Raw genomic sequence first — 24,563 nt, 5'->3', positions numbered from 1 at the left:
AGTGTAAAAGATATTGGGGGGTTTGGTTAATTGCCCCCTCCAGTGTGAGCTGCTGTGTTCCCTGAGTATTCTACAGTCAGCAGTTACATTGTAATGTCCGTATCCCTTTAGTGTAAAAGATATTGGGGGGTTTGGTTAATTGCCCCCTCCAGTGTGAGCTGCTGTGTTCCCTGAGTATTCTACAGACAGCAGTTACATTGTAATGTCCGTATCCCTTTAGTGTAAAAGATATTGGGGGGTTTGGTTAATTGCCCCCTCCAGTGTGAGCTGCTGTGTTCCCTGAGTATTCTACAGTCAGCAGTTACATTGTAATGTCCGTATCCCTTTAGTGTAAAAGATATTGGGGGGTTTGGTTAATTGCCCCCTCCAGTGTGAGCTGCTGTGTTCCCTGAGTATTCTACAGTCAGCAGTTACATTGTAATGTCCGTATCCCTTTAGTGTAAAAGATATTGGGGGGTTTGGTTAATTGCCCCCTCCAGTGTGAGCTGCTGTGTTCCCAACGCATTCTACAGACAGCAGTTACATTGTAATGTCCGTATCCCTTTAGTGTAAAAGATATTGGGGGGTTTGGTTAATTGCCCTCCTCCAGTGTGAGCTGCTGTGTTCCCTGAGTATTCTACAGACAGCAGTTACATTGTAATGTCTGTATCCCTTTAGTGTAAAAGATATTGGGGGGTTTGGTTAATTGCCCCCTCCAGTGTGAGCTGCTGTGTTCCCAACGCATTCTACAGACAGCAGTTACATTGTAATATCCGTATCCCTTTAGTGTAAAAGATATTGGGGGGTTTGGTTAATTGCCCTCCTCCAGTGTGAGCTGCTGTGTTCCCTGAGTATTCTACAGTCAGCAGTTACATTGTAATGTCCGTATCCCTTTAGTGTAAGTGTAAAAGATATTGAGGGGCCCTCCAGTGTGAGCTGCTGTGTTCCCTGCGCATTGTACAGACAGCAGTTCTGTCTAACTACTTGGACCAGTGACCGCCTGAAATGCACTCCTTAGAGAAGGGACACTGCCCTGCACTCACAGTAAACCGAATAGATTTTTGGCTAAAATGTTGATTGCAACTCTTGAGATACACATTTATATGTACTACAACATATCAAAAGTTACTTTTTATTAACGGTTACCCTCTTTTGGCTGAGGGTTATTAAAGACTCTACACACTCTGTGACGACTGCAGCTTATTGTAATGGTTGTGGTGTCTCCTCAGACACCCGAGGCATGGTACTTCAACCACTTCACTTCGACATTATCTAGACCGTTCTTTCCATGGCAGTTATAAAATGTAAGCACAGAGTGTTGACTTAGAACAGTGTGGCAGCCTATCATTGGGAACCTGGAACGATTTGTTTGGTTAATGAAGTGAAACTTCTGCATTATCAGCGATGCTGGGAAAGCGGCAATTTTGTTAAACTACGTGGGAACAGTTTGGGAAAAAACTAAATTGATGGTGACTGCAATCAGACTTCTTACATCATAACCACCGTGTTAAACTTCAATAGCTCAAACAGCTGTAGGTGTTTAAATTGTTGGTTTAAGAATGCAAACTGTACCAATATCTTATATGGGCTTACTGCTGATAGATAATCATTTGCAGCATCACTCCTGTTCTCTCCAGCTCTTTCTGATTCTCCACTGTTTCCCAGAGCGCTAATAGGGGCCATGGTTGTGTAACGCAGTATATTGTTCAGATTAGCGGAGTAGGAAAACATGTACGCAGCTGTGCATAATGCATATTAATGTTATGTGGTCATTTCTAAATCCTATTCTGCTGTCCTCCATCTTGCCTTCATGTAAAGGATCCAGATCTGCTAATCCTGCCAGCGGTAAGAATCTTTCTTCCACTTTCTTTTCCCCCCTTTTCTACCTTTTAACTTGTCATGTTGTTGCCATTTTATTGCCATCAATAAGGGTGGCTAACTGCGATCTGTGCCATCCTTTGGCACCTTCGACATATTTTGGGGAACACCTAACAAAGTGCCAAGTTCTCACAGTCCGGGTACAATGAGTCTCATAAAGCCCTGCGTGGCATTTGTCCAACGTGCTCTGTAATTTGGCTGACGTGTTTCTGTAATTCCAGTTCGTGAACAGTGTGTTCTGTCAGCATATCTGTAGAAAGCATGATTGTGCCATTGTTTTGATTCCTCTCCATCTATCCAGAGTACCGACCCAAAACACTGGCTGGCATAACAAGCTGAACCCTGGCCAAGACCAGCGTTTAATGAGTGTGCGGGAGAACTATAGGGCATTGCTCTTTTATTAATTGGCTGTCATCCTCTTTCAGTGACTATACTGCTGTGTATAGCAATGCGGAGTATGGCTAAACATGTGTAAAATCATGTAAGATGTTGCCAAAGGGTGCTATGGTTATATTATCATTGGGGGCAAGAAACTAATATATTTTCCTTTTCTTTGTCTCTATAGCTGGCAGTCGCTCTGGTTCCCCAGGAAAGCTGCTCAGTAGTGGTTACGGGGTCATCTCGACTGGTGTGCAGAGGGTCCCTGCAATGCCATCGCCTGAGAAGAGGAGCAAGGTTCCACGTAGCCAAGGGTGCAGCAGGGAGACAAGCCCAAACAGAATAGGATTGGGTAAGGACACGGACTGATCCACCGCAGCTATCTAGAACATTCCATAATTTATCCGCCATAGATGTGAGAATGAAAGGGCTTATTGCAGACTGTGCTTTACATTTTATTTAGCTGTTGAAACACTTTACTGCCAGGATACGTTCGTGTAGGAAAGTGACAAAAGATTTCTTCTCTGTTAAAATAACTTGATATAGTAATAATTTCAAGTGCTGGTATGAGAGAAGTTGTGTATTTCAGGCAAACACTGGACTAAAATAAACTAGAAACATCAGAGCATTTAAATAACATAAGAAAAGACCCCCTTTCTTTGTGATGAACTTAAATCTGTTCATTTTCTTTTTAAAACAATACTGCCGCGGTGAATAATAATATTAATCTAATCTAGAGAGAGTGATTTTATCCACATCCAAACTTTCCAACTGATGAGCTATCTCCCAGCATTCTATGGCTCGGGGAAAAGAAAATGTCTGTCTGACCACCTTGATGGTGAAACAGCACTTATAGCTAGAACTCCTTTATTCAACAACAAAAAACTGCTGAACAGAACACAAGTGGCAGGGGAAAAGACGGCTGACCAAGCAACAGTGACAGAGCTTTACTTACAAACAAACACTTTTTAATAAATCGTTGGTGCTCACTCTATTTGTTTCTGGTTGTTTACAAACTTATGGTCCCTGGCAAATGAGTCCAATGATCGTGTTCAATTCACAGAACACTGTCATCAGTTATAATTACAATGTCATTTACACCCCTGACCTCCCCAAAATGTGTTTCTTTTTTGTTTGTTTTTTATCTGCTGTCATAGTCCCATAAATAAGCAGGAATGAAAGTGTCGGGCCGTTACCTATTGCTTGGAGCAGTTTGTTTTCTGACAGTAAAGTGTTTCCAGATCCGATACGTGTTCATAGCATCCATCATGCCATTGTTTTCATCGTTCTGCCTGCTGTTCTGAGACAGTTATTACATCAACTGGGATTTACTCATAGGACTCGTGGGGGGATATACCCGAGGTCAAGATTTGTACAGATATCTAGGGCTCACAACCATAACCATCCATATTGCTCATTATGTTGGCCTTGAAGCCCCCCTAAAGGGAGAGTGTTACCGTCACCTGAGCTGAATCAGCTAGATATATTTCATTGAGAGCTACCTATTCTTATAAAAGGTACATACCCTTTTTCAGTCTGTTTGACATGCTCTCATTTCTGGCACTATCAAGCGCAGGACAGAAATCCAGATTAATTTACAGTAGCTAAGCCAGTGTAAGCCCCAAATTCTCCACAGCAGCATCTGCCAGGGGCATATAGTCAGTGATTTAATGTATTTAGGAAGGGTCACTAGGTATTGGCTGGTATTGTACTGCTGTGCTTTGATTTAGAAATGTAGCTTTTTGTCTGAAATATTTGCAAACCTTTAATGGAGGATTTTCAGTACTTAATTGCATCAAACCCCTTTGATCTTTGCATTGGATCATCCAAACTTCAAGGAAGTGTATAGTTTTGCTATTCCATCTATCACAGGACATGTAGTGCCCCATCTGAAAGAGGTTTTCTGTCCCAGTTACATGTCAAACGTGTGTAGATCGTGACTAGTACCTTGCTCAGTAGCAAACACTACTATGTGGAAAACTGATTTTAAATCCAAATATTGACTTTCATATATTTAACGAACACATTCTGTAAATCAAGCTCCCGGCCACCTCCGTTTTTTGTTGGTTTTTTTTTTTTTTGGGTTCAACAATGCGTCAACACGTTTAACTTATCTCATGTTATTAGTCAAAAATGTTCCAACGTAAATACCTAAATATCTACTATAACGCAGAATCCTTACTTTATAGTAGATCTGACACAAGGCTGTCATTAGCATTGCTTATGGAATAATCTGAATCTAGATGGTCAGTATTAAAATTTGGTTCATCATAAAGAGTCGTACTAAATTCAGTCTAATTCGCGATAACGAAGACATTGAAGGTTCTTTAACTGCCATCTGCTAGGAAAGCAAAATGGCTGCTCATTAACATATAACTGATGATTGCAGTTCTGTACTGGAAAAAGACTTGGGAGCCTTAGGTGCGCACTAGATTTAATGTCCCTTGAATCTGGTAATTCATCTGTTCATATCTAATTTATAACCTCTCACCACAAAAGGGAATGTCAGACTGCACCAGCTGAATGAGATTTCCCCCGTTTCTGCTGTTTCCAGAAATGTGTCATTTTGTTTTATTGCGGTGCCATAAAGTAACTGCTAAAATGGTGTCAGTCCCGGCAGCAGTTCTATTAAAACTATTAACATGCCTCTCGCTGGTTCTGTGAAGCGCTCTGTCCTGTCTTTCTTTCTTTTCAATGTATTCAATTAACCTGCTGACTCTTCACACCGCATGCAAGCACGGAGCAGCCGTATCCCCCGACCCAGCATGAGTCAGGGGTGCAGCCGCGATACCAGCCGGGAGAGCAGCCGCGATACTAGTCCCGCCCGGGGCTTTGCTCCTCTGGGTGAGTACAAACTGGCAATGAGGTGAGGATTGCACTGCCACTCACCTTTTGCTCCCTAAGCCTCTATTACAGCTGCAGTACTGTCCTCCTGCCCCACTTACCATGCATGCTATGTTCTCCTTCAATGCTTGTGTCTGCAGAACCAGACATGTAAGACCCCTTATAAGCACATCGACCTTACTAAATCTCAGCATCCCTCCTAAGCTAAAACGATTACTGTTAGCAATAGCGTTTCCTAAACCTGCTTGCATTTGTTTTCTGCATGTATTACATCTCTGAAATGTTGCTTAGTTATTAATTAGCTTGCTAGCACCCCAATAATGTAAACCCTACTTCCACCTATTGGTTAATAGGACACCATACAGTACTTACCTTGCACTGGGATATCCTAGAGGTAAAGAGTAATCTATAACCCTGACAGATTTTAAAATAAATCCCTTAAAACTGGCAAGAACATCCATAGCTCCTAAGATATGGGAACCAACCAAAGTTTAGTACGGTAAGAGATCTAAAATGGATGTTCTATAATTTCAATATTTCGTATAGTATGGTGATAATTTTAATGAAACACATCTATTGCACAACCAATACAAATTATACTAAATATAGATGGAGAGTGTGTATCAAAAACCACATAGGGAGTGATAGTCCCAAAAACAAGTGTAATGGTGATAAATAATCATAACATACAACCTGAAACATAGGCAGCTGGCAGAATGTAATCTACAAAATATAAATAACAGAACATAACATAGTGTATACTGTATAATACAAGTGTATGCTGAATAAAGGTGGACTGCCACTCACATTTGGCAGAGCCGTACCAGGCTCTGTATAATAGGCTCAAGGGTGCCAATTCAGGCTGACGACACTCCAAGAAATGACTGTACAGGTTCCGTAGTAAAAAACGTATATTTATTTAAAGATAAAAATATAAAGTAAACTCCTGGTTATAAGGGAGTGGAACCCTAATACAAATAATATAAAAAAGGGGGGTATCCACTTACCCAAGCAGTATTAACCTTTGGAGTAGTATAAAACAAATATATAAAATACAACAAATGTGGAAATAGCAGCATAGTGAATGGGATACTTTATAATTTTGATAGTGAATGGGATACTTTATAATTTTGTGTGCTGCTATTTCCACATTTGTTGTATTTTATATATTTGTTTTATACTACTCCAAAGGTTAATACTGCTTGGGTAAGTGGATACCCCCCTTTTTTATATTATTTGTATTAGGGTTCCACTCCCTTATAACCAGGAGTTTACTTTATATTTTTATCTTTAAATAAATATACGTTTTTTACTACGGAACCTGTACAGTCATTTCTTGGAGTGTCGTCAGCCTGAATTGGCACCCTTGAGCCTATTATACAGAGCCTGGTACGGCTCTGCCAAATGTGAGTGGCAGTCCACCTTTATTCAGCATACACTTGTATTATACAGTATACACTATGTTATGTTCTGTTATTTATATTTTGTAGATTACATTCTGCCAGCTGCCTATGTTTCAGGTTGTATGTTATGATTATTTATCACCATTACACTTGTTTTTGGGACTATCACTCCCTATGTGGTTTTTGATACACACTCTCCATCTATATTTACTCTGATTTAGTGTCTGGGAAACACTGTTGTATCAACTACTGTTGTATATTCACTTTTATTCCATTTTTGGAAGCGCCTACTCACTATCAGCTACCTTCCAATACAAATTATAGGCAATCAGAATGTATCCACCAAGTAAACGCATTTTAATGATGTGTCTGCATGTGTGTTTTGAGTTGTTACTTTGTGTTAATTAGAATTTAGCCAGTTGTGGTAGATTTAGCATAACTTTTAATTTGTCCATATTGTTTAAGGCCTGCAGGGGGCGACAATGATCAGCAACCTATCTTAGCCATCAGACTATAAGTGTTTTTCAAAGATCCAGGAGATTAGCTACTCTAATAGAATTTGTGGAAGAAACCATTTTCTTGTCTTTAACATAGAAACAATTCACTAATGGTCAGAATAACCTTTTTATGCAGGAGATATCTGGTTGGTCAGTTATTACGTTACACAATAGAGCAGGTTTTCTTGAAAGGTTTCAGAGTTTCAATGATAACAAAGTAACCAGGAATGAATGAGAATCACAGGGAGTCGTTTACTGAAGGAAAAGTTACACTAAGGACATAGCACATAGTCCTAGGCCTCCTTTGATCTAGAGAACTTACCGATGACTGACCAATACAAACCAGAACCCACTGGGTGCCATCTGCCATGCTGTCCTTTCATTGGATTCACGTACCATTACAGAGCTTCCATGTCCATAAATCTCATATATGTAAAGACAATCGGTGGGCAGAATATCTGCTGTTATGAAAAACACATTATCAATGTTCCCTGGCTTATATCATCTGCTACATTGCAGAGTTAAATGGATCTTGGTTTGTTTGGTTTGTTTTTATCTTCCCCTTCATTCTATTGTCAATGTTTGTTTCCTCCTCTACACAATGCATATCAGGCTACTGCCACTGATCAAAGCCGTTTTAAACAGACTGTCTGTAGAATACTCACACTGGAGAAAGGGATATAGACATCAATGCAAAGTAGCTTGGGAAAAAATAAATAAATATATACATATCACTTCTATCATTCCATTTCTCATTGTTATTTAAAAAGTTCAAGATTTATTGAAACTTACCAATATATATTTTTTTAATTATGTATACTGTTCATTTTTATTATTTATTTATGTAAATTTCGCTCTTTTATTTTCAAATCTGGCTGAGCCGCCATATTGGTTTAGACTCTTATTTGACCAACTGCTGCTTAACCTAACTTGGCTCACTGAAAGCGTTGCAGGGGGATATTCAAATTTAAGGCCAGAGGAGCTAAATTGGAACTTTGCTGTCTTCGAGACTTTTCCCAGTTTGACTATTTTGACGTTAAATTTGAAATTCACTTTGAATTCACCTAGCACCGTCCCTGTAGTAATGAATAACCATTATTATAACGGTATAATGTATGTGATTGGGCACAGCTTGCCATGGGATTTAGTGACAATACGTGTGTCTGTGGTTAGGTATCACACATGCTGTATGACTTTTATTTCTTTTCCAGAAACGTCATGTAATTCCATAAAATTTTTTGGTCCTGGTTGCTGCGCGCATGACCACTTTTCAATGTTGTGGACGCACTATTTGCTACCGTTGCTCATGTGGATCTATTGCTATTTGTAAATGCTTTTCACAAAGCATAGAATAACACAATATATCCTTTTGATTCAGAATTGGTGATATTTCCACATTAAATGTGCACTAACATGCTGCGTTGTTTTGCTCTCACGTGTCATGTTAGCACGATGTTTCTCACCCAGAATGCTGAGCGGCGTCCGTTCGAGTCATGCTATGTCTTGTTCTATCTCCACCTCTGTACGTCAAAGCTCTCTCTGGTAATATCAGGGTCCTGTATGTGCCTCTGTCTCTTGTTATCTCTTTGTTAACCCTTTGGGTCTTTGCCATTCCTTCTTGCAGTTTCTCGACGCCATTCCAGGTCTACTAGTGCTCTCTCCACCTCCGAATCTGTGGGGCAGTCAGGTGAAGCAGTGCTACCGCATGTCACCATCATCACATGTGCTTGTGCTGTAGCTCACCATCCATTCAATCACTCTCCCCTGTGTTTGCATGCATGCGCCATTGTCAACATTGTGTCTGTGTTAAATGTTGCTTACTTCAACAGCAAAATTGAGTTTTGTGAATTGTAATTCTGTATGTAAAGCATGTGCTGTTAAAATGTTTTGAAAAACCGATCCAAGAAAAAGCTACCAGTTTGGAATGTTATTCCCCAGAGGTGTTGATTGTTTGGCCACATAATAATGTCAGGATCTGAGACTATAACGTAGAATTTGTTAATGACAATAGAATGACTGGTCAGCTGGGTTTCTTAAAAGGACACTCCACTACAAATACAAATAAATAAATATCACTGTTTAGTAAAAACCAAAGAAAAGAAAATGTTACTTGCGCTTTCTCCTTAATCCCTATGTATATTTAGACAAATGGAGGTCATTTAGTTGCTCCAATGGCCATTGGAGGGAATGCCCGCCTGCCAACGTCAAGGCAGACCCCCCTAAGCGGGTCCTAACACTGACCCTTCAGCCTGCTTCCTTGAGCTTCTGGCAAAGATATCTCTAATGAGACAGAAAGGGGTATTTTTTATATACACCCCTATACTTATTAACCCTTAATAGGGAACACATGGGATGGGCAGCAGCATTGTAACCAGGCTGTGTGATACAAAGTAAATACAAATACAAAAAGAGAAGTGTTGTGCTTAGTCCCATTACCACTGGGCCAGGGGTATTTTTTATATACACCCCTATACTTATTAACCCTTAATAGGGAACACATGGGATGGGCAGCAGCATTGTAACCAGGCTGTGTGATACAAAGTAAATACAAATACAAAAAGAGAAGTGTTGTGCTTAGTCCCATTACCACTGGGCCAGGAGCAACGACTACAATACACATCAGCCCCAATATATAGTAAAAACCAAAGAAAAGAACATTTTGTTAATGACAATAGAATGACTGGCCAGCTGGGTTTCTTAAAAGGACACTTCACTACAAATACAAATAAATAAATATCACTGTTTAGTAGAGATACCACAAATGAAAACTTGCATGCATTTAATTATGTATTTTTTCATTGAGTATCTATCCAAAATCAGCTTGCAAAACCTGCAGATCTATTGTCTGCTGCCCTTGCAAGCTCTCCTCTTCTAACTTCACCCAGACTTTCTGTGTCTGTCCAATCACAGGCTTCCAAAAACAGATCAATGAGAAGTCTTTGTAAGTCAGGTGCTCTGGGCAATTGCTGCATTGAGCTAATGAAACCAGGAAGTTACAGGACCTGTTGTCTGCGTGAAAGCCATGGGGGTGTTACAAGGTTAATTTTAAAAAGTGTCCATTTCTATTAAAATCTGTACTTTATACGAAATTAAAAAAAAAATAGGGCACACCCTTCGAAAATAAAGCTTTTGAGTAAGCTAAAGTTGTTTATGGGCCTGTAGTGACCCTTTGAGAGCAGGATAGGCAACCTTCGGCACTACAGATATTGTAAACTACATCTCCCTTGATGCTTTGCCAGCATTGTGGCTGTGGGAGATATAGTCCAAACATCTGGAATGCCAAAGGTTGCATATCCCTGCATTAGTATGTGAGCTGTTACATTTACTCTATTTTAGCCAAATTGCACAAATAAAGTAAAAAAACAGCTGAAATATAGAGATAAGCACTAACCTGAAAATAAGCCCTAGCCGTTCGCTAATCTGTGTTCGGGGAATTTTCCCCGAACGTAGATTTGCAGAATTCCATTTGCAAGTAAGCTAATCTATGTTCGGGGAAGTTTCCTGAACATAGGTTTTCAGGATTCCATGCCCGGTTCTGGGGAATTCCCACGAACAAAGACCTGCATTCTAGCACACGTTTTTCCACCAAATAAGACCTAGTGGGTTTTTCGGGGGGGAAATTAATATAAGACCCGGTCTTATTTTCGGGGAAACACGGTAATAGAAGATCAGCAAAGTTTGTAACCATGACAGGAACACCTCCAGCTCAGGTCTTATTTTTCATATTATCAAGATGGGACAGAAGATATTTGGCAGCAGATTTCAAAATGTACCGTTCTCTTCTATAAGTTGCCTGAAAAAGTTTTCTGAAAAATAGTCAAAATCTGAATTTGACACAAACACATAGTCTTAACTTCAGCAAATAAGTTAAAAAGTAGGCCAGATCGCTAAAAATGCTACATTCCTACGTTAAAGAAGGACCGTCATATGTAAAAAGAGACTTAGTCTGACCGGTCACTCTTTATGTGATTGTGACTGCCAAGGGGCCCAGGAAAGCTAGACTACCTAACTTGGACAGATGGAACTGGGCAAATTTCCTGTTCTGAGACGTCACAAAAACATAATTTGTCATGTTGTTTTAGGAATTATACAGCTAAAATGTTTCCTCCCTAGATGTCCATTAAACATATAAAACAAATGGATTTTCTTTTTTTGTAATGTATATGAAGCCTATCTTTTTATGTTACAGTAATGTTTACAGTGTACGTATTCTGGTTCCCTTCAAATGGTACCATCGTGTTTTATTGTTTTGTAGTCTGAAAGACTATTTGTGACACCATCTCTCCTTGTTCACTGCAGCAAAACTAAGATGATTTGAGAACTTTGAGTCCAGGATATTGACAGATTGCATCTCTCTTTTTGACCATAACTTGGAGCCAATAATTCTTCCTGATATAATTATTATTACTTGATAACATGATTTACTATTTGACAACATAATACATCCAGGAAGGATTTGAGTTAGACTCTTAACCCCTTAAGGACCAAACTTCTGGAATTAAAGGGAATCATGACGTGTCAGACATGTCATGTGTCCTTAAGGGGTTAAAGGGACACTATAGGCACCCAGACCACTTCACCTCATTAATATGGCCTGGGTACAGTGTCCCTGATGTTTACATTGCAGCACTAAGACATCCTCTGGTGGTTTACCAGACAGCCACTAGAGGCGCTTCCGGAATGTTACCAGACGTTTGGCCCGCTAACTGACACTGGACGTCCTCACGCTCTGAATGAACACATCCAGCGTCCGCTATGTCCCCATAGGAAAGTATTGATTCTATGCTTTCCTATGGGGAACCCTAATGTTCGCCCTTTCATCAAGTGACGGGACCCAGAGCCGAGGGACATCGGCGCCATGGGATCAGGTAAGTAAAGGATTTTTTTACTTTTATTCACTGTGTGCCTTTAATTCCGGGCATTATAGTATTCATTTTAAAGACTCACTCTTGCTGGTTGTTATAATCTTACTATTTCTAACCAGACTAAGGTTTTATTTTTAGAATATTAACATTTCACGAGTCTTTGCGAATCGTTGTTGCATTGTTTCTTTCACGCACGCTTGTCTGCCTTACCCATAGCCAAGGAAACTTCATTAAAGGAACACTATAGGGTCAGGAATACAAACGTGTTAAAAATACTATTTAGGTGGGCGTCCCCCCTTAACCCCTTAAGGACCAAACTTCTGGAATAAAAGGGAATCCTGACATGTCACACATGTCATGTGTCCTTAAGGGGTTAAAAAGCTGTAAAACTCACCTTTTTTCCAGAGCCGCACTGGTCTACCTGTGCTGGCTCCTTGGCTGCTATTATCAGAATTGACCATCTCTGCCAATCCAATGCTTTCCTATGGGAAAGCATTGGTTGACTGAGATAGTCAATTCTAATGATCTCAGCCAAGGAGGCAGATCAGGGGCAGAGCCAAACGCCACATTGGCCTATCAGCATCTCCTCCTAGAGATGCGTTTACTCAGCGGATCTCTATGAGAAATGTTCAGCATCTCCATGCAGAGGATGGAGACACTGAACGTCAGTGCTGCACAATCTCTAGTGACCATCTGAGTGACTGCCACTGGAGGTGTCCCTAAGCAGCAATGTGAAGGCAGTTTTTTGAAAACATGAAACGGACTGAATATACGAATCAGAACAACGACATGAAGCTGTAGTGGTTCTGGTGACTAAAGTGTCAATTAAAAATATTCCCTATCTGGGTTTCTCTAACAGCCTTTTACCATTATAGGTTTTCTCCTCAAGGAAGGGAATATTAAACCTCTAGCTGTATACACAATTACCCCAAGACTTTCACTTTTATTTTAACTGCTTGCCCTCGACCTCACTTTCCTTGTGCAGATCTATTCCGCAGCAAACAATCTTCTATTCATTGAACTTCTTAAAACATAACCCTTAAAAGACCCTTAAATAAATAACAATTTAGTAGATTTATCACAAAGAAAATATACGTGTAATTTGTTTTGCTTGTTTTCTTTTGGGGAGAAGGGTAAATGAAATCTTGGCTTGCACTCATTAGTTGCAGATCTAATATTGCAGCGACTGCAAGCCCTCCCCTTCGAACCCCACCCAGACTTTCTGTGGATGTCCTATCAGACTTCCTAATGCAATATATAATAAAAAATCTTTGTGAAATATGTGTGGCACATTTATTGGCACCCTTTTAGTCAACACTGAATGCCTGATGAGGTTGGAAAATACACGGCAAGGAATAGATTCCTCCATACAGAATCTCTCCAAATTCTTTAAATTTCGAGGTTGATGCTGATGGACTTTCCTCTTCAGTTCACCCTGCAGGATTTCTCTGGGGTTTAAGTCTGGGGACTGGGATACCAGGATGGCAATAGTATTACCTTGATTTTTGTGGTGATTACGATGTATGTTATGGATCATTGTCCTGTTGGAAGATCCAATCACAGCCCATTTTAAGCTTTCTGTCAGAGGCAGCCAGATGTTCATTTAATATCTCTCGATATTTCACGTGAGGTTTCCTACCAAAATGTCAAGGTCCTCTGCAGAAAAACAGACCCAAAACATTAAAAAGCCACCACCATATTTAACTGTGGCATGAGGTACTTTTCCATATGGCTACCTCTCTGTGTGTGCCAAGCCCACCTCTTGTATTTATTTCCAAAAAAGCTCCATTTTGTTTTCATCCCACCGTAGAACCTGATCCAATTTGAAGTTCCAGTAGTGTCAGGCAAACTGAAGACACTTAAATTTGTTTTTGGATGAGAATAGAGTTTTTTTTTTTTTCTTGAAGCCCTTCCAAACAACTCATGGTGACGTAGGGGACATCTGATTGTAGTATTAGAGACTTTTTTACCCCAAGACACAACTAACTTCTGCGATTCTCCAACTGTGATCCTTGGAGATTTTTTTGGCCACTCAAACCATCGTCTTCATGGTTCCTTAAAAGAAGATATAAACACATGTTCTCTTCCAGGTTGATCCATAACATATCCAGTTGACTGGAAATTATTTTTTTTTTGCTCTGGTGATGAAAATTGACATTTTCAATGATTTTGCTATTTTCTTATACCATTTCCCATTTTGAGAAACTCAACAACCATTTTGCACACACCACTGCTTTATTCTTTGGTCTTACCCATTGGGAATTTGGTATATGTGCTACTTCGTATTTATACCCATGTGATATTGCATGTCATGGTTAAACTTGAATAATATTAAAAATCTGATCTATTTTTTTTTTTTTTAGATTTATATTTATTCGCCTTGTAGTGCAATAACAAAGGAAACAGTGATTCGTGTTAATTGCTGTTCTATTTATTTTTCCCTTAAAATATCCTGTGGAACAGGACAATTTGGGATATATTTTCATTTAACTCTGCTGGCGTTCCATTTCTCTCCGTCATAATGATATATGAATAGGTTAACTATGGACTAAGCAACTATTGCAATTACCACAGAATGCAGGGTGACCAATCTGCCAATTCTGGCCACATGTTCTTTAAAGCTGGGGTCATTTTTGTACTGTGTAGTTAAGTTATGTGTTTAATTACAGTTTCCTGATTCCACTTTCTCGATGTTGTATTGATGGAGAGAAACTGGATTCCATTGCTCTCATTTTCCCATCGCTCAAACAATACTTTGTAATACGTGTATTCCCTGTGCAGATCGCTATGGACTCGGCCAGTCTGGACGATTACCATCATCCGTTAACGCTATGCGGGTACTGAGTTCCAGCACAGACCTGGAGGCAGCAGTAGCCGATGCACTGGTAAGAAAGATATTATTACTGATCTTTACCCATTATCTAGGAGTTGAGAGTGTAATACAGAGAGAGATTTTTACTGATCTGATACCGTTATCTGGGAGGTGAGAGTGTAATACAGAGAGATATTATTACTGATCTGATACCGTTATCTGGGAGGTGAGAGTGTAATACAGAGAGATATTATTACTGATCTGATACCGTTATCTGGGAAGTGAGAGTGTAATACAGAGAGATATTATTACTGATCTGATACCGTTATCTGGGAGGTGAGAGTGTAATACAGAGAGATATTATTACTGATCTGATACCGTTATCTGGGAGGTGAGAGTGTAATACAGAGAGATATTATTACTGATCTGATACCGTTATCTGGGAGGTGAGAGTGTAATACAGAGAGATATTATTACTGATCTGATACCTGTTATCTGGGAAGTGAGAGTGTAATACAGAGAGATATTATTACTGATCTGATACCTGTTATATGGGAGGTGAGAGTGTAATACAGAGAGATATTATCTCGGATTTGATACCCATTATCTGGGAGGTGAGATTGCGGTGTGTGCAATACGGAGAGCGAATATTACTCATCTGATATCAGAAAAAGACAGTATGAAACACATGATTTATCTGGGCAGGTGAAGGCTGTAAAATGATATTAAAATGGTCGGTTATAGAAAGCTAAAGCAATAATCCAGCATATCACTAGTGCTTTAAATTTCAACTATTTAACAAGCTCAATCCTAATATTCTTTTTCTTTCCTTTTTTTTTCTTTTTTCCTTCTTTCCTTTCCTTTTACTCTTTTATATTTTTAATATTATTTTGAAAATAAGCTCCTTGGAGACCCCCGGAATAAGGTATGTGAAAATCATTCTTTAGTAGGGGTTTAATGATACGGTTTAGTTAATGCTATTTATACAACATATTTTAAAACTGCTTTATAAATAGAAAAACAGGTTTTAGTATTTTCCTGTGAGCAGTGTGGTACCATCTTAAAAGGACATTCAGTACAAATATAATTGAGTTTTATGTTATCGTGTATATTTACATATGCTACTTTGAATTGTAATAGCCATAGCCCTTTAATGTAAAATATATTAGGGTTTTATTCCCCCTACAGCCAGCTCACACTGGAGGGGGGGATTAACCCCCCTCCAATATCTTTTACACTAAATGGATACAGACATTACAATGTAACTGCTGTCTGTAGAATACTCAGGGAACACAGCAGCTCACACCGGAGGGGGCAATTAACCAGAACCCCAATATCTTTTACACTAAAGGGATACGGACATTACAATGTAACTGCTGTCTGTAGAATACTCAGGGAACACAGCAGCTCACACTGGAGGGGGGCAATTAACCAAACCCCCCAATATCTTTTACACTAAAGGGATACGGATATTACAATGTAACTGCTGTCTGTAGAATACTTAGGGAACACAGCAGCTCACACTGGAGGGGGGCAATTAACCAAACCCCCCAATATCTTTTACACTAAAGGGATACGGATATTACAATGTAACTGCTGTCTGTAGAATACTCAGGGAACACAGCAGCTCACACTGGAGGAGGGCAATTAACCAAACCCCCCAATATCTTTTACACTAAAGGGATACGGACATTACAATGTAACTGCTGTCTGTAGAATACTCCGGAATCACCGCAACTCACACTGGAGGGGGACAATTTCTTCCAACATACTATTTACATTATTGCTAATTATCTCTCTTTATCAGCTTTAAAATGGCCAATCACATTAACAATAAATAAAATAATGACAATTGCATCATTGCATGGCATGATCACAGTGAAAACAAGAATCTGATTCTTGGAATATATTCTCATTGACATCTTTCTAGAAATAACTTTGTCAGTGTGCGTTAATGATGTAACACCACACTGACCGCGGAGTGGTTCTGTAGGGCTTTGCGCACCCATAGCTCCTATAATGTCCTGCCAGCTTTAAGTTTTTTCTCTAGAACTACTGAGAATTGAACTTTTTGGTCTTCCTTGTGTTAGATGAAAACATTCTAAATTCCACCAGTTATGACTGGTCACTGGTGCCACAGGACTGACCTTGTCTGCTAAGTAGTATGTTCTCAACATGGCGAGAAGTGCTCTGTATCAGCTTCTTGTGAAATGCCATATTCTCCATAAAATACAGGTTATTGCTACAATACACATTTTTTTGTGTTCTTTGTTGTGTGTTGGCACAAGTGTGATTAATATTTGGTATACATGGGGAGATTCTCCCCTCTGTAAACATGTCAGATAATAATCGCAAGTGAAAGACACCTTTTCATTGTGTCATCAAAATTCAGTTCCATCCAGAAATCTGCGAGGAGGTTTAACGAGCACCCAACCTGTTTTTCCTGCTTACTCAACATGCTTTGAGTAGAACTCATTGTATCTCTGCCTCGTGTCAGGAACCTTGTGTGACTGTGTATTCTTTATAAAAGGGCTTGCAGGCTTTCTGCATCACAGCTCTGCAGAAATGCTATGTACATACCCCATACAATAAGGGGAGTCAGAGGAAGTGCACAGGATCCATGTTTAAAGAGATATTATCGGGGGAGGAATACATTCTAAAGCTGTTGCAGCGGTCATTTGCAAAACTGCCCTAAATTTCTCAGCATGCAGTCTACTTCAGATGTTTACTGTAGCTTTAAAATGTGTGTTTACAGAAACTTCGATTCAGATGGCAGACAATGGACCACGGTCCCATGGATCTGCTCAGATTTGTACACGTTGTTAGCCACCTCTACTAGGAGACTGTCCCACACATTTACAACACATTTTATGATTGCACCCCTACGTTTCCCTTTGTGCCAAGTTAGTCTTTATAGCTAGACCCTCTCCTTCTGTCGAAAAGATCACACTTAAAGGACTACTGTCACATCAAAATACATTTTCTATTTGAAAATGTAAAGTAAATAGATTTTTTTAATGACTTGTATATAAAAAAATGAGAATAACTCATCCCAAGCTTTAGTAAATCACAGGATCCTTCAGCCGTATACATGCACCTTGTGTAAGATGGTGTTTGAAAACCGGCAGTCTTCCCTGCTTCACTCTCTGCTCAGAAACACAGAAGAATATAGAGACTGTCCAGCTAAAGGTGTATGTATATGGCTGAAGAATACTGCCACATGCGAAAGATAGGGAGGACTTTCTACTTTTTAACACATACTTCATTTAAAAACAATCTCTTTATTTTCAAAACTTGATGCAATGATTTTTATACTGAAAATAGTTTTGAGGTGACATTTGTTCTTTAACCCCTTAAAGACACATGACATGTGTGACATGTCATGATTCCCTTTTATTCCAGAAGTTTGGTCCTTAAGGGGTTAAATCCCACCGTATCTATTACGCCATCCATTCTGTGCTGTGAATGACACAATCTAGGCTTTCTGCCTCTCTCCCACATTATATTAGTAGGAGCCCTTCCACTATTCCTTTATACGTTGCATTGCTAATGGGAGAGAATCAGTCACATATTCACATATATCCTTCATTTAAACATGCCTTCATAAATAAATAGTATATCAATACCGTACACTTAATATTAATAGGCATTATTCCTACTTTAGTAATGTTGTGTTCTGTTTTTCGAATATAGTTTAGAAGTGTCAGTGACCCCCAGGCACCCTTTCACTGTTTACATAATTATAATAACTGGAAACATACATAAATACAAGATTTAAATAATATTGTAATAATGTATTTTGTGTTTTTTACACTCATTTTACAAAGGGTGCGTTGCCAAAAATATAAAACATCACATCACATTTGCAGTAAACAAAAAAAAAATATATTTTCTAATCAGTATTGCCACGGATTCTCTTTACATATCTGTGACACAATGTATTCCTGAGGAAGAATTTAGTGATTATTGTAATTATTCTGTATGACAATGCTGACATAGATAATAAGGCCCAGAACAACACTTTTACACCGAATGTAAAACGTAAAATAAATACCAGAAGCTTGCGTGTACACCCGCTTGTATTTAAAGAACTAACGCATTCACAATGTGCAGACATTTAATAATTTGTCTGTAGCTCAGCCTGTCTTTTCTCATGTTTACCTCACATATGTTTTTTAAATGTTTTTTTTTTCTTGTTGTATTTGTGCTTTATATTTGTGTGTCCTGACACTCCTGACACTATTTCATTGATAAAAAGAATAAGACTATAAAATCAATATGGTGCTTATTGAATAGCAAGCATAATGATGGGCACAGCTCGCACATACTGTGTAATGCTGTTTGAAGTACAAACCAATGTTCTGAATTCAGTCACATAAGTTATGGAAAACACAAGCTGTTATATGAATGATTTTACATGTGGTTGTATTAAAAGTTTATTTATACTTTTGCTTTTTAGAAAAAGCCTGTGAGGCGCCGCTATGAGCCGTATGGCATGTACTCCGATGATGATGCCAACAGCGATGCATCCAGCGCCTGTTCAGAAAGGTCATATGGCTCCCGGAATGGGGGAATACCGCACTACATGCGCCAGACAGAGGATGTGGCGGAGGTGCTAAATCACTGTGCCAGCTCCAACTGGTCAGAGAGGAAAGAGGGTCTGGTTGGGCTGCAAAACCTGCTCAAAAGTCAGCGAACACTCAGGTAATAAAATCTTATCTTTAATTGACCCAGTTATAATGCACCAAGTGACCCTGTAGCAGTATTGCAGATCACAGTCCTAACAGTGAAAGCATTGTGCAACTTAACATTCTCCAAGATAGCTCTGTGGGGCCATATAGGGGAGGATGTTGCCACAAGCCATACCTTGCTCCCTTATCTTTGAATTCGTCATGTGCAGATTCAGTGTAGCAATGATAAAGCCATCGCTTGCAGTTTGATCCGTTTTGGAAACGGACTGAAAACTAACAATAACATTCAAAATAACTTTTGATCCTACGCAGATGAGCAGTCTGAATGTTCCAAGATTTACAGATGAAAAGATTCCAACCAGCAGAGCTTACAGTCTGATTATTGCTGGGGGGAGGGAGGCTATGCAATATTTTTGGTAACATGCCCCCTCATTTCATAGATTAAAATGTGATATGTGAAATTGAAAACCCCTATTTAAACATCAGTCAGGAATCCGTAAAGGGTGCATGCCCTCATTTCTATTTACTCAGCTTTTAGTCATAGCTGCATTAATTGAAAAGGTGAATTTGTATGACAATGCACTCTATTGCTTTTATCAGGCAGTATTTCCCCTTGCAAACACTGTGATGTATATTTCCTTTCATCCTGTAGCCGCGTGGAACTGAAAAGACTCTGTGAGATTTTCACTCGAATGTTTGCTGATCCTCACAGCAAGGTAAGTATGAGCAGAGGGACTAACCGGCTCTGCCATATTGCATGATGCATGCTGCCCTATTCCCCAGCCATCCACTGATAGCCAGACTTTGTGCTGCAGACGTGTTCTCTGTATTTATCTGTTCACCCAATAGAATAATTGGAGTGACTAACCCATTATAATCACTTATTACAATTGGACTATTTTTGTTCTCCAGATGTAAGCAAAAAAAAAGAAAATAAATCACAATAAATTGGCTCCTTTATAATTTGGCACTCCAAAAGGGACACTCCAGGCACCCAGACCACTTCTGCCCATTGGAGTGGTCTGGGTGCCTACTCCCACTACTCCTAATCCTGCAAGTGTAATTTTTGCTGTTTTCTATAAACTGCAATAATTTCCTTGCAGGGTTAACTCCACCTCTAGTGGCTGTCTACTAGAGGGAACTTCCTGGATTATAGCACAGATTATCTGTGCTAGAGCGTCGCTCATTTCCCCATAGGAAAGCATTGAAAATCTTTTTCAATGCTTTCCTATGGGGAGCGCTAATGCGCGTGCGCGCGGCAGGTCTCCCCGGCCGGTGGACGGGATCAGTCTCGCCCACCGGCCGACGGAGTCAGTAGGAGGAGTGGCGCGGAGGAGGAGACAGCGACGAGGGACATCGTCGCTGCCTCAGGTAAGTGACTAAAGGGGTTTTCACCCCTTCAGTAACCAGGGATTGGGGGGTGGGCGGGAGAGGGAACCTGCAGTGCCAGGAAAACGGAGTGTTTTCCTGGCACTGGAGATTCCCTTTAAAGTAAAGGTTGAATGAACATGTATAAAATTCATTGTCCCTGGCGGTCACAGTACTGTGTAGGTGGCTGCGTGCGCAGTTTCTGGTGGCTAAAATGCGTATAACTAAATAGAGAAATGTCAAAATCACACAACAAATAAATCCACAGTATGTATATATAACATCCAAAATCCAGTGCACTGGATAACTTAACACCTAGCCTAGGCAAAAATAATAGGGGTTTAGTTACAGTATATAATCATACAATGTATGATCATGACCTGTAACTAGATCCCCATTATTATTATTTTTTCAATTCTTTGCTATTGATTGTCTAAACGTTTTCATTATTTTAGCTGTGAGGCTCTGGTTAGTTTGTTAAAGCTCCCACATCAGCGATTGATTTGTGATAAATCCAGTCTGCATTAAAGGAACATTATAGGGTCAGGAACGCGAACGTATTTAGGAAAGCATTGAATCTCAGCCAAGGAGGCCGACCAGGGTAATGGCTTATCAGTATCTCCTCAGAGAGTCAGTGCTGCACAACCCAGGAAGCACCTCTAGTGGCCGTCTGAGTTACTGTCACATGAGGTGTTCCTAGGCAGTAATGTAAAAAAAGGGTTTATTGCAAAAAGCCTGAAGGGAATAGTTCTACTCACCAGAACTAAGACATTAAGCTGTAGTTGTTCTGGTGACTATAGTGTCCCTTTAAATATTGCAATCTATTCTGCTGAATGACATTGCACAGAATTGTAGTTTAAGTTCAGTGTACATGTGAGTAATTCAGCTCTGCTTCTGTCAGGTAGTTTATTTCTCCTCTAATGCCTTAATAAACATTGTTTTCCCAGAACAAGACCAAACATTGTGTTTTAAAGTGTTCGAATTTCCTTAGAATAAACCAGTGACTGCCTCAATGACACAACTGCAAACAGTTTGTGTGCCAAACTCAGATATAAAGTGATACAGATACATTTTGTACATTATCAAATCATAAAAAATTCACACGTACCTCGTGTAATCATTTTTTAACACTAATGTTACAACATTTTGCTTTTTATACGCAGTCATACAATTGTACTGTAAATGGTTGACATCAAATGGCTTGCGTTTTGTCTTTGTGTTTAAATATTAACAAGTGGTTTGTTTTATTGCATGGCCTGCTTTGCTGTGGATCTCACCCCAGAGAGTAAGTGAATTGGATTTTATTTCTTTTTGGTGTATAAAGAAGGATTGGTGTGTGATTTTGATCACTTTTGACTATAGTCTGCATTTAAGAAATGTATGTTATAACATTTTACATTATGCTGAGCCAAATAATCTGGCACGGTCTCATGGGAAATGTAGTTCTTAAACATTGTCCTTCTTGGTCTAGATCAGCAATGGCAAACCTATGGCACGCGTGCCACAGCTGACACACCAAGCCCTCTCTGTGGGCACGCAGCCATAGGTTGCTGGTAGGGTGCCCACGTGTCCCGAGTCGCCCGGGACAGTCCCGCATTTTGAGTGTCTCCCAGTTCTCCATGTGCAGTCCCGTCTCCCAGTTCTCCATGTGCAGTCCCGTCTCCCAGTTCTCCATGTGCAGTCCCGTCTCCCAGTTCTCCATGTGCAGTCCCGTCTCCCAGTTCTCCATGTACAATCCCGTCTCCCAGTTCTCCATGTGCAATCCCATCTCCCAGTTCTCCATGTGCAGTCCCGTCTCCCAGTTTCCATGTGCAGCCAGTCCCGTCTCCCACTTCTCCATGTGCAGTCCCGTCTCCCACTTCTCCATGTGCAATCCCGTCTCCCAATTCTCCCACGCACTGGCCCCCTTCACAAACGCACTGGCTCCCTTCACACACGCACACACACACACACACACACAGCACCCAAACACAGTATCTCACAGACACACATGGGGAAAAAGTAGAATAGAATAAAGAGAAAAAAAATAGATACATTTAATTACATATTTAAAAACATAAAAACACCAAAAAAATATTGCACTTGTGCTATAAATTTGGTTACTGCGGCACTGGTGGGCGGTAAGGAAATTTTACCATCAACAAAGATACAAAAGTGGGCGATAGGTATTAAAAGGTTGACTACTCCTGTATTGTGTCTCCTTCTCTTTTACATGCACTGACCACCATCTGGACACTCAGAAGGCGCTGCGACCCTCTTTCTTCATTTTGCATCTTACCTACTACCAGATAGAAGAGACTCTGGCTTGGGTTGTCCTAGCTGCCTACTAACATTACCGGAAGCGCTAGAAATACTTTTTTTTAATTTTTTTTTTTTTATTCAAAATACAATTGGAGCCTCCTTTACATAACCGAGCTCTATATGAGTTAAAGGACAACCCATTTATTATTATATATTTATATATGGAGAGAGAGAGAGACACACAATAAAGATATCCGTGCATTACAGTTAACCTACAACCTGATATATTTCATGGAAATCAATTATTATTTTTGCGTTCTGATTCAGGTTTTCAGCATGTTTTTGGAAACACTGGTCGATTTTGTCATCATTCACAAGGAGGATCTGCAGGACTGGCTGTTCATTCTCTTGACGCAGCTCCTGAAAAAGATGGGGGCCGACTTGCTGGGCTCAGTGCAGGCGAAGGTTCAGAAAGCTTTGGATGTGACTAGGTAAGGAGCAAATAATTCATTTATGAGCATTAGAGAGTGATCTTGTCTGCCTGTTTTTTTGATTGCTTGAGGGCTCTGGCTCTTAACCCTTTGATTGCTCTGACACGGGAAGGTGGGTTGCTTAGTAGAGTATTGTAGAATAAGCCATTTCTTCTTGTACGTAACTGCTAAACCCTGCAATATTCTGATGGCCAGAGGCTAATGGTGCTAATAAGAGTTTAGCTTTAGGGCCCCAGTGGTGTCAGCAATACATATGTTGGGAATATTTTATATAATATGCTTAGCCCACAGGCCTCAGGAAGTTATCCTGCCGAGAACGGTGCCATAGCTACACACCAAATAAGGGACTGCATGCTGTCTCACCCTTGTGTATAAAGAGCAGAGGGCAGGGTTGTCCCTTAGGTTTCCATGGTGACTACTCTACTTTTTAGACTTTGCCAGAGAATTGCTGTTTATCCATATTTCAGCACTGTATGTATACTTTCATGTTAATAATCATTTCTTATTCTTGTGTGGTTGTCTTTTGTTGCGTCTGTCTTTGATTTATTTAATAGAAACTGAATGTGTAGGGAACTGAAATACAAATGGCAGAGCTTAAACTAAAATAGCTAAGTAATGGCTATAGTTCAGGTGTGTCCTAACGGTAGATCCCCAGGTGTTTTCTATGATGCTTTGCCATTCTAAAGGCATAGAACGCCATCATGGGGATCTACCTATTGGGCACCCCTTGCTATAGCTCAATTGGGGGATGTTTGTCTAAATGGTTTATTTTAGTTTGAATTCATTACTATTCAGTGCTAGTGAATACACCCCATTGGTATATGTTGCACCCTACTAGTTAAATAATGCCGTTTCATTCCTATTGCTTTCACTTTCTCAGGGACTCTTTCCCATTCGATCAGCAGTTTAACATCTTGATGAGATTCATAGTAGATCAGACTCAGACTCCAAACCTCAAGGTCAGTATTTTATAACATGTTTTTTTTTTTTTTTTACTTTGCTAGTGCACATAATTGTTGTGAAAAGACACTAAGTATAACAATAAAAAGGTGCCATATATAATATACAGTGGGACCTCGGTTTACGAATTTAATGCGTTCTCCGGGACGTTTCTTA

The 24,563-nt window shown here is 39.8% G+C and overlaps 1 protein-coding gene across 20 annotated transcripts in view; it reads left to right on the top strand.

Annotated features, from left to right (window-relative positions):
* The window catches only part of CLASP1 (cytoplasmic linker associated protein 1), a 159,028-nt gene that overhangs the window by 88,329 nt on the left and 46,136 nt on the right, over positions 1–24,563 (top strand). For 5 of the 20 annotated variants that reach the window (XM_063429205.1, XM_063429212.1, XM_063429211.1 and 2 more), the window contains 10 exons: positions 1,798–1,824; positions 2,423–2,587; positions 4,972–5,079; positions 8,604–8,666; positions 14,626–14,729; positions 15,558–15,581; positions 19,116–19,360; positions 20,000–20,063; positions 23,284–23,447; positions 24,328–24,406. In XM_063429205.1, coding sequence (XP_063285275.1) covers positions 1,798–1,824; positions 2,423–2,587; positions 4,972–5,079; positions 8,604–8,666; positions 14,626–14,729; positions 15,558–15,581; positions 19,116–19,360; positions 20,000–20,063; positions 23,284–23,447; positions 24,328–24,406 — 1,043 coding nt within the window. The remainder of the gene's footprint in view (positions 1–1,797; positions 1,825–2,422; positions 2,588–4,971; positions 5,080–8,603; positions 8,667–14,625; positions 14,730–15,557; positions 15,582–19,115; positions 19,361–19,999; positions 20,064–23,283; positions 23,448–24,327; positions 24,407–24,563) is intronic. The other 15 variants (XM_063429223.1, XM_063429216.1, XM_063429221.1 and 12 more) reach the window with 5 other exon arrangements.

The sequence above is a fragment of the Pelobates fuscus genome, chromosome 8 (assembly GCF_036172605.1).
Source record: "Pelobates fuscus isolate aPelFus1 chromosome 8, aPelFus1.pri, whole genome shotgun sequence".
Lineage (NCBI taxonomy): Eukaryota > Metazoa > Chordata > Amphibia > Anura > Pelobatidae > Pelobates > Pelobates fuscus.
This window is presented reverse-complemented; position numbering and strand designations above follow the sequence as displayed.